Source organism: Euleptes europaea, chromosome 20, assembly GCF_029931775.1.
Source record: "Euleptes europaea isolate rEulEur1 chromosome 20, rEulEur1.hap1, whole genome shotgun sequence".
NCBI lineage: Eukaryota > Metazoa > Chordata > Lepidosauria > Squamata > Sphaerodactylidae > Euleptes > Euleptes europaea.
Window position 1 is genome coordinate 7,679,830 of NC_079331.1, and position 11,303 is coordinate 7,691,132.

Below are 11,303 nucleotides of genomic sequence, written 5' to 3' on the forward strand. Positions count from 1 at the left end.
GTCACTTTGCAAGTGCTTATTTAAGTGAAAAGGGTCTTCTTTTGTTTAAATCCAAGGATTTCAGTACAGGCTTCCTCAGCTCCAGAAATAAAGGCCATTACCCATCACCCGAGATAAAACATCACAAACAAAAAAACCTTACTTTTGTTTAAAAAATTTAATAGTTATGGCATACTTTATGGCACAGAAGTTCAGCAAGTACGCAGAGAAGCACCACTTATCATAAAAGTACCACTATCACTTATTACATTGGCCGATAATCTTTAAGGACTGACAAGCTCTCCCAATTTCCCTTGTCAGCATTCAAGTTTTAGGTTAAGAACGTTGGAAGTAAACAAAGTCTTACTTGCTATGGAGAGACCCATACTCAAACCATATATATATATATACAGATGTACACACACAAAGCCACGTTAGACAGCACGGAGGGGGCAAATCCATTAACAGGAAGTGGCTCACACTTGGTCATCGTCAGAGGCGTCATGTTCAGCAGGGCAAGGAGGCAGGGGGACAGCTCTGTAGAAAAAAAGCAGTGCCATTAATACTTAGTTAAATTGTGGAACTCCCTGCCCCACGATGTGGTGATGGCTGCCAACTTGGAAGGCTTTAAGAGGGGAGTGGACATGTTCATTGAGGAGAGGGGTATTCATGGCTACTAGTTAAAATGGATACTAGTCATGATGCATACCTATTCTCTCCAGGATCAGAGGAGCATGTCGAATATATTGGGCACTGTGGAACACAGGCAGGATGGTGCTGCTGCAGTTGTCTTGTTTGGGGGCCTCCTAGAGGCCCCTGGTTGGCCACTATATGAACAGACAGCTGTACTTGATGGGCCTTGGTCTGATCCAGCATGTCTTTTTTATGTTCTTACTCTGGTTAAGAGGCCCTCCAGCTAGTGGGGTGCCACTGAACCCCAAATATTTTAAAATAATGTTCACTCAAGTCTCATTTCTGAGGCAGGTGGGGGGGAACTGTGCAGATCCAGAGGTGCACGCTACATTTAAATAGGTTGTTCTGCCTACCCACTTGCCAGAATGTCTTCTGTCTGGTGCAGAATGTCATTTGTTCTCCGCAAACACATGTAACAGTTTTGCCCAGTGCAGCATTACAGTACTGCATACTACTGATGTCCTTAGGTCACAGTGCTATACACGCAATGCTCAATTCTTAATTTATTAATGTTTTAGTCACAGACCTTAACAATGTTCAGATTAAAACCATACAAAATGTATAACCCACAACACCCAGGGTTACATGAATAAAAATTTTAAAATTGTTACAGCCAATGCGGATTACAAACTGAATCTGTCCTCCAAGACAGCATGGCGGTGGTGTTAAGATTACACCCCAGGCTATCTTTGAAAGGGGATAGACAGAACAATTTCTTGTCTGCGTTCTCGACATCCCAGGCCCCCAAAACCAAATACAAAATAGATGGGGCCATGGCAGTAGAAATTCAGGAGCTGCATTCTTCTAGATAGATGGCTACATTCTTCCCCTCCCCACAAAGCTATCCGACGGATTGTCCCCTTCTATTTCAGAAGTCACTCCGTGACCCACATTTCCAATAAGCTACATTCAGTTCAATGCTATGCAGAGTTCATCCCATCTGAAATCAGCGACTTTACAATGGAATAACTAACATAGAAGAAGAGTTGGTTTTTATATGCCAACTTTCTCTACCGCATAGGACTGCAGTGTTTGAATAATTGCCCCATTTAGGAGGAAACATAGAAAGAGCTTGAAGGGATCTCCAGGGTCATCTAGTCCAACCCACTGCACAACGCAGAGAAATTCACAACTGCTTCCTCACTCCCCCTGTGACCTCTGCTCTATGCCCACAGTTAGGCAAAAAACAACAACAAAAAAAAAACCCTCCAGAATCCCTGGCCAATCTGGCCTGGAGGAAAATCCCTTCCTGACCCCAAAGGAAGCTACAGTTAAGTGCAGGAGGGAAAGCGGCATTGTACAGCCCAATCTTGTCAGACCTCAGAAGCTAAGCAGGGTTGGTACTTGGAAGGGAGACCACCACAAGGAAAACTCTGCAGAGGAAAGGAAATGACAAATCACCCCTGCTTCTCTTGCCTTGAAAGCCCTTTGCTGGGGAGGGGCTATAGCTCAGTGTTAGAGCATCTGCTTGGCATGCAGAAGGTCCCGGGTTCAATCCAATTAAAGGGACTAGGCAAGAAGGTGATGTGAAAGACCTCTCTGCCCGAGACCATGTGGAGCCGCTGCCGGTCTGAGTAGACAATACTGACTTTGATGGACAAAGGGTCCGATTCAGTAGAAGGCAGCTTCATGTGTTCATGGGGTCACCATAAGCGGCCGCACCTTGACAGCACTTCACACACCCAAAGTTAAGTGTCCTAGATTAAAGGTAGTCAGCCTTTTATCTCGAATTGAGTTTTAAACAGATTTGGAAATGACACACCTGGAAGGTATACAAGTCTTAATGATGGAATGAGTAAACCCCATAACTGATGGTTCATTTCCCTAGTAAACAAAAGGAGAAACCTTTGTGATGCGACAAATGGCCTCAAGCGATACATTTGAAAGTGAGTGCCAGGAAACTCCCCCCCCCACCAATGTACTAATTAAGTCAGATAAGCTTGGGAGAAACCACATCAGCATTTCAGCTTGTGTGATTCAATCTTCACTCTGAAGTCACCCACTAGATTGCCAAGAGCAGATAGCTGCCTGGAAGTTGACAACAAACCCCCCCCCTTTTAAAAAAAAGACTGAAGCAAGACTCCTTTGAGACAGTTACATTCCAGACACAGAATACTAGGTTTTCCCTGTACCCATTATCTTCTCACAGGCTGGGGCAGCTGTATTTATCTGTTGACGGAAAAATCACCTTGTTGAAGCTTAAAACCCAACATTTTATTCCAGTATAAAGAAGCACAGACTAGAACCCCCAGTTCTTCAGTTACACATAATGGTTCTTCACCAGGCAGTCATCTGAGGTCAAAAATTTGGTACTGGGAAAAGGTCAATGCTTTCTGTGACTTGACAAATGTCCATCTCATAGCGAGAGACTCAATCGAGGGAGAAACGGATGCTCACCTGAGCAACTGAACGACAGACATTGCTAGAAAGGGTAGTACGGTAAAGAGATGGCTGTTCTTACTTTCTCCTACGCTTTCCTATTCCGCTGCATCCTGGTTCCTCATCAGAGACCTGGTTCTCTTTCTCTGAACGCTTTGAGGACTGACTGAAGAACTCTCCGATTCCCTTCTGCCACGGTGGGGTGGGCCTCACACAGACTGGATTGCCCCCTGCATACTTGCTTTCAGCTGCAAAAGGATAATTCAGAATACATCAATGCCCCAAAGACCACAGCATATGTAACACACACTCCCAGTCCAAGACCAGAACTAACGGGTTGAAATTAAATCAAAAGTTTCAGCCTAAACATTAGGAAGAACTTTCTAACATTTAGAGTGGTTCCTCAGTGGGACAGGCTTCCTCAGGAGGTGGTGAGCTCTCCTTCCCTGGAGGTTTATTAGCAGAGGCTAGATGGCCATCTGTCAGCAATGCTGATTCTGTGACCTTAGGCAGATGATGAGAGGGAGGGCATCTTGGCCATCTTCTGGGCATGGAGTAGGGGTCACTGGGTGTGGGGGGGGAGGTAGTTGTGAATTTCCTGCAATGTGCAGGGGGTTGGACTAGATGACCCTGGTGGTTCCTTCCAACTCTATGATTCTGTGACCAGGACCTGGTCTACATGAAACAACTTACCATATTCCTGGTGGTGATGTGAGTACTTTACTACTAGTGGGAATTTCCCCCCACAATGATATATATAGAGTGGTACAAAGGGTGTTTGGAGCTGCAGAGTTTCCATATACCAAGAGTCATTATTCAAAGAAACCGTTGCAGCCATTACTTTGTAGGAGAACCATAGAGAGACGGTGCTGTTCTTTCAGATGGTTTTGTAACAAGAACTTTATAGCCTTGCTGTCTCAAGGCCAACTAAACATTTACCAATGTGCTGTTTCCTTGCAAAGTGAAACCGTGCGCAAGCACCAGAGGTTGCCTTGTTGTAGACAAGCAACGGCCATCGTCCTTACCCCAAGACTCACTGACGCCAACAAATGCTGCAAACGCACTTACCTTTCCGTGAAGTAGGCGAGGAAACCACATTAGAGCTGCTCGCGCCTAATACTTTCCGAGGAGCCCTGGCGGCCACCACTGGAATAGCAAGAAGATAAAGCAGTTAAGGACCTCGAACATAAGAAAAGCCATGCTGGATCAGACCAAGGCCCATTAAGTCCAGCAGTCTGTTCACACAGTGGCCAACCAGGTGCCTCTAGGAAGCCCCCAAACAAGACGGCTGCAGCATCCTGCCTGTGTTCCACGGCACCTAATATAATAGGCCTGCTCCTCTGATCCTGGAGATAATACGTATGCATCATGACTAGTATCCGTTTTGACTAGTATCCATGAATACCCCTCTCCTCCATGAACATTTCCACTCCCCTCTTAAAGCCTTCCAAATTAGCCTTCCAGGATATCATATGATTTCTTCCCTATACAAAATTGCAATTTAGCTTGTAAATTGAGGGGTTCTGGGTGTTTTTTTTAATTGTGGGTGCCATAAACCCCTGTGTCAGATATACAAGAGCTGACCTATGTTATAGTCAGCGATAAGACTGCACTTATTGAAGACAACCTGCAGAGAGGCTCAGGAAGGGTGGTCTTTGACAGGAAAACAGGAGTGTTACGAACATGCTGGAGTTGCAAAACACTGTGGGTTATGCAGACAAGAATGACTAACAGTTATAGCATTATATCAACCAAATCCTCAAGGTTATCGTAGAATTTGAATAAGTTTGGCCAGTCGTTAGGTTGAATACCTTAAAGAACTGGATAAAAAGAATAAAGTACGGCACTATTATTCCACAATTGGGGGGGGCACCGTTCAAACTGGGCAATAACCCCCCCCCAAGCTGCAATGCCACAAACAAATGTCAAAGCAGAAAGCATCAAGCTTTTTCCGACCGCAATCCTCAAGAACAGATTTCAGTCCAGTGCATACTTACTAAAAAGCACCAATGCAGTCAATGGGATTCTGTTCCCAATTTAACACATAAAGAACCTTCATAGAATAGCACAACAGAATCATAGAGTTGGAAGGGACCACCAGGGTCATCTAATCCAACCTCCTGCATAATACAAGAAATTCACAACTACCTCCCCCACACACACACCCAGTGACCCCTACTCCTTGCCCAGAAGATGGCCAAGATGTTCTCCCTTAAACACCAAACAGAGGTTCCGGGACCCTGTTTTTAATTACGCTTTCCCAGACTCGGGCCATTTATGCCTGGGAGGTTTTGCCTTGGATAGGCTGCTCCCTAGATGCCCATTTTCCCCATCCAAATTCTCAAACTCTGCATAGGGGCTTATTGTTTTGAGAATTTGGATGGGGAAAGCGTGCACCTGGAGAGCGGCAAACCCAAGGCAAAACTTCCCATGCATCAATGGCCTCTGTCGTTTAGCAACAGGCTTCATAATAAAACGCGCATTGCTCTTCCAAGATTCCCCCAAGCCTCCCGTTGTATTTTCTTTACCGCTGCCGCCTAACGCCCCCTCCTGCCTTAACCCAGGCGCCAATAAGGGTCGCCGCCCCGCAGCCCCTACCTTTCCGATAAGCCCCGCCGGTCCCCCCGCAGTCCGCTTTGGTCCGCACCATGTCGCAGCCAAGCAAGACTTTCCTGTCTCCCGGCCGGAGGGGGGGGAAAACAAACCCGCGCGCTGCTCTGAGCGGCCGAGCCTTTCAAGGTGCCGCAAATTGTCTTTCCCGCGCGCGCGCCCCGCTCCTATTGGCCCGGGCGCGGCCTCCGTCTGGCCAATCACGGCCAATCCCGCGGCTGGAGCCGAGTTTCGTACTAGAGGATTGCCCGAGAAGCTTACAGAAATAAAATTGTGAATGGAGTTAGTTTTTTTTTTTGGGGGGGGGGTCGGAAAAAAGGGTTGAAGGCGCCATTTCATAGAATCATAGAGCTGGAAGGTACCCCCAAGGTCATCTAGTCCGACCCCCTGCCCAATGCAGGGGATTCACAACTTCCTCCCACCCACACCCCCAGTGACCCCTGATATGATCACCATCTTCAAGTACTTGAAGGGCTGTCATACAGAGCAGGGTGCCGAGTTGTTTTCTGTTGCCCCAGAAGGTCGGACCAGAACCAACAGGTTGAAATTAAATCAGAAGAGTTTCCGTCTAGACATTAGGAAGAATTTTCTAATAGTCAGAGCAGTTCCTCAGTGGGACAGGCTTCCTCGGAGGTGGTGAGCTCTCCTTCCCTGGAGCTTTTTAAGCAGAGGCTAGATGACCATCTGTCAGCAATGCTGATTCTGTGACCTTAGGCAGATGATGAGAGGGAGGGCATCTTGGCCATCTTCTGGTCACTGAGGGTGTGGCGGGGGTGGGGAGGTAGTTGTGAATTTCCTGCATTGTGCAAGGGGTTGGGCTAGATGACCCTGGTGGTCCCTTCCAACTCTATGATTCCATGCCCTGAAGATGGCCAAGATGCCCTCCCTCTCATCATCTAAGGTCATAGAATCAGCATTGCTGACAGATGGCCATCTAGCCTCTGCTTAAAAACCTCCAGGGAAGGTGAGCTCACCACCTCCCAAGGAAGCTTGTTCCACTGAGGAACCGCTCTAACTGCTAGAAAATTCTTCCTAATGTCTAGACGGAAACTCTTTTGACTTAATTTCAACCCGTTGGTTCTGATCTGACCTTCTGGGGCAACAGAAAACAACTCAGCACCATCCTCTATATGACAGCCCTTCAAGTACTTGAAGATGGTTATCTCTCAGTCTTCTCCTCTTCAGGCTAAACATGCCCAGCTCCTTCAACCTTTCCTCATAGGACTTGTGTTGAGATAGTTTAGCCCTGTTCACCAGTTACAGTGAACTCACGTGCACAGGGATGCCCATGACTTTTTTCCTTTATATGTGCGTTGAGTAATTCTCACGTTACGTTCAGTGCATGCACAGCTGAACGTGCGACTGAAACCATTTGTTCGTCCGTGTACAGGTTCTAAAGTGACCGCGGGTAGTCTCTTTCTTACAAATGGGTGTACAGATACGTGCAAAATGTATGTGCTTTCACTGTAATATGGAAACAGGGCTTGCAGCCACTAGTTTAAGGCTATATCAATAACATGAAGTAGGCTGAGATATACCAGCTTTGAATGGGTCCTATGTTTATAAGGGGGGGGAGGAACTATTTGTTCCTGCAAAGAGAAAGTAGTACTTCTGGCAGAGGGGCTCTCCTCTACCAATTTACCTGTTTTACATATCTGTTTTCACAGTACAAGTCCCAGTGTATTCAACAAGTCTTACTCCCAAGTAATGTATAGACAACTGTACCCTAGAGTCAAATAAAGCCATTTGAGGGGCTTGGAAGGGTGTAACATTGCATCAAGGCAAAGGTCCCCTGTGCAAGCACCGGGTCATTCCTGACCCATGGGGTGACGTCACATCCCGGCGTTTTCTAGGCAGACTTTGTTACGGGGTGGTTTGCCAGTGCCTTTCCCAGTCATCTTCCCTTTACCCCCAGCAAGCTGGGTATTCATTTGACCGACCTTGAGCAGGCTACCTGAAACTGACTCCCATCGGGATTGAACTCAGGTCGTGAGCAGAGCTTGGACTGCAGCTTACCACTCTGCGCCACAGGGCTCCTTTAACATTGCTTAGGATGGCTTTAGTCTCAATTTAAAAAATCATGTATGAAACTTACATGTTTACCACAAACACCACCCACCTAAGCAAGGGGGCTCTAACTTTAAATCCCTTTGCCAGCTTAGTGACTGTGAAACTCTTTCAGGTGCTAAATGCTTTCCCCACTATCTCTCTGGAAAGATTAACAGTTCCATTCAAACACAAAATGCTGCCTGAAGTAATTGGATTTAAAGCCAATTGAAGTCAATGGGTCTAAAGTGGTTTAAGGCAGATTGCTTTTACAGTCCCATCCATTATGGTGTTAAACTAGCTTAATTGGTTTCAAACCACTCATTAACTGAGGAGTTATTGTGTTCTTCTGCAGCAGTAAGATAACAAGAATGAAGGCTGTGGTTAACTTGTTGATTGTGGAATAAACTATCATAGGCCACAGATACAACTTCATCAAATGCATTAAATGCGCTTAGATCGTGGAAGGGAACTCCATATCTGAACTGCAACATAAATCAGGGAAAGACAGACGGAATCTGACAACATACCCTGATGACTGGAGTGCTATAATTCAGATAAATGGGAAACAATTTATTCCTGTACTGTTTATTAATCCTTATTTAAGATCTAAGAATTTGAGTTCCGTTTAAAAATGACAGTCTTTTGGCACCTTAAAGACGAGCAAACATATTAGCAGGAGTTTTTGAGAAAATGTCACCTTTGAAAGTAGGATTTGCCAACCAAATGACCTTTCATCCTTTTTTTTTTAAATCCCCATGCTAATTATTGCAGACCATACTTCTATATTAACAAGCACAAGACCAGATGGTTTTTTCCCCCCTCCTCTGGTAGCCAGCTGGAAATCCTGTTAAAAATAGTTCTTGCAACTCTAGCTCCCAAAAGGGAGTAGAGTGAAATTCTTTCCCATTGCAGTCTGTGTCTTGCGATGTGTAATGTCTGCTCAGTGTTCCTTGGTTTTCATACAGAGGGACTTTCCCATCCACAGCCTAAAAATAAATGTTTTGCTGAATCAGACAAAAAGGGGTGGGGGAGAACAACCTTTTTCTTCTGGTGGTCAGCTGTACACCCTTTCAGATGTTACAAGCTGCGTCTACCTGACAGAGGCATTTCCTGTCTCCAGTTTTTAGTTATTAAAGCATAACACTGCCTTTCTAAACATGCACTATTTGGGAGATTAGACTATAGCGACAGCATATTCTAGAGGCCATATTTGTAGTGCAATCCTAAACAAAATCTGCATAGGAAAATTCACGTTCAGGAATGCAAATTTACAAATAAGTACTATAATTTAAATAGAACCACAAGTCTGCCTGCTATCCAGTTGCTAACTGTTAGTGACCCTGCTGTCCCTTCTGATGGCTTACTGTCTTTAATTTACTAGAAACATCTTGGTTCGTTTGAGCAACTATGCTCCCATATAGAGACAGCTCTGGGTACCCTGTGGCTGCTCTGGAATCTAGCTTTTACAGCCACATCTGCTAATTTTACTAGAGAGCCAGTGTGGTGTAGTGGTTAAGAGCGGTGGACTCTAATCTAGAGAACCGGGTTTGATTCCCCACCCCTCCCTGTGAGCGGTGGACTCTAATCTGGTGAACAGGGTTGGTTACCCCACTCCTACACATGAAGCCAGCTGGGTGACCTTGGGCTACACTCAGTTCTCTTAGAGCTCTCTCAGCTTCACCAATCTCACAAGGTGTTTTTTTGAAATAGCGTAGTGCAGTTGTTAGAGTAGAAGCTTGCTGGGTGCCTTCAGGCCAGACACACACCCTCAGCTTAACCTATTTCACAGGGTTGTTCAGATGATAAAATGGAGGGGAGAACCTTGTAATGGGTTCCTGGGGGGTGGGGGGGAGAAGGCAGGATATAAATGAAGTAAATAAACAAAATAGCCAGGGGTGTTTATCTTTAAACCAAATCCAAGGTTGGGGGTGGGGGTGAGGACTCGGGAGAGGACACTGTTCAGGGAAGGACCTCAGCAGGGTATAATGCAATAGAATCTACCTTCCAAAGCAGTCGTTTTCTCCAGGCAAAAGGATCTCTGCTGTCTGGAAATAATTCGTAATTCAAAACGATCCCCAGGCCCCACCTGGAGGCTGGCATCCCTAGTTAATAGGAGACAGGATACTGTGGACTGCTAAACAAACAAACAAACAAACAGTGGGTTATAGATTAAAAATCAAGCCTGAAATGACCCTAGAAGCTAAAAGGACTAAACTGAGGCTATCATATTTTGTTCACATTATGAGAAGACAAGGAAAAGTTGAGGGCAGCAGGAAAAGAGGAAGACCCAACAAGAGATGGATTGACTCAATTAAGGAAGACCTCAATTTGCAAGACCTGAGTCAGGATGTCAAATAGGGTTGCCAACTCTGGGTTGGGGGGGAAACCTGGATATTTTGGGGGCGGAGCCTGAGGGCGGGGTTTGGAGAGGGGAGGGACATCAATGCCCTAGAGTCCAATTGCCAAAGCAGCCATTTCCTCCAGGGGAACTGATTTCTATCGCCTGGAGATCAGGGGTAATAGCAGGAGATCTCCAGCCACCACCCGGAGGTTGGCGACCCTGCTGTCAAAGACAGGACATTCTGGAGTACTATGATTCATAGTGAAGTGCCAGCCTGAAAGGTATTTTACCTATAGGGTCGCCATGAGTCGGAAGCGACTTGACGGCACTTGACACACACACACACGATCAATTAAGGCCGGAACTATTTTTAAAAAATAAATTTGTATTATTTTTATAATAAGAAAAAACAAAACAAATTATAAAAAACAAAGAAAACAATAACATAAAAAAATACAAAAAGAGCACTTATACATCATTCAAAATTACCCCATACTATATGAATTATAAAACACACAGTGCTCTAATACCCACCACCCACTTTAACAGTGTGTCCCACCACCAATAGACTTCCGGAGAAGTATTGTCGAAGGCTTTCACGGTCAGAGTTCATTGGTTCTTGTGGGTTATCCGGGCTGTGTGACCGTGGTCTTGGAATTTTCTTTCCTGACATTTCGCCAGCAGCTGCGGCCGGCATCTTCAGAGGAATTAATCTATTTATTGGTTCTTGTAGGTTATCCGGGCTGTGTGACCGTGGTCTTGGTATTTTCTTTCCTGACGTTTTGCCAGCAGCTGTGGCCGGCATCTTCAGAGGAGTAACCCTGAAGGACAGTGTCCGGAGAAGTGTTTTGACAGTATTTAAAATTATCTTATACTGTTATCACTATAAAAAAACATTGCATTTTGTCTATAATTCATTAACTATACTTGTAAAAATCATTTTCGCCAGTTTATCCCAAAATGCGATGGCCTTTAGCCATGTTTTTTTTTTTTTAACTCTTCCATATCTTTACCATGTAAATAATTCACAGTGGGTAGCCGTGTTAGTCTGTTTGCAGTAGTCAAAAAGGGCAAGAGTCCAGTAGCACCTTAAAGACTAACAAAAATATTTTCTGGTAGGGTAGGAGCTTTTAGCTCATTTTAGCTGTATCTGAAGGAAGTGAGCTGTGGCTCACGAAAGCTCCTACCCTACCAGAAAATATTTTTGTTAGTCTTTAAGGTGCTACTGGACTCTGGCCCTTTTTGTTTACCA

The 11,303-nt window shown here is 45.2% G+C and overlaps 1 protein-coding gene across 1 annotated transcript; it reads right to left on the bottom strand.

Moving 5' to 3' along the window:
- Positions 1-455: 455 nt before the first annotated feature.
- Positions 456-5,714, bottom strand: PCLAF (PCNA clamp associated factor). Its single transcript, XM_056865902.1, has 4 exons — positions 5,650-5,714; positions 4,120-4,197; positions 3,134-3,299; positions 456-516 (listed from the first exon to the last, which is right to left on the bottom strand). The coding sequence occupies exons 1-4, from the start codon at positions 5,699-5,701 to the stop codon at positions 456-458; spliced, it is 357 nt and encodes a 118-aa protein (XP_056721880.1). The 5' UTR covers positions 5,702-5,714.
- Positions 5,715-11,303: the final 5,589 nt, after the last annotated feature.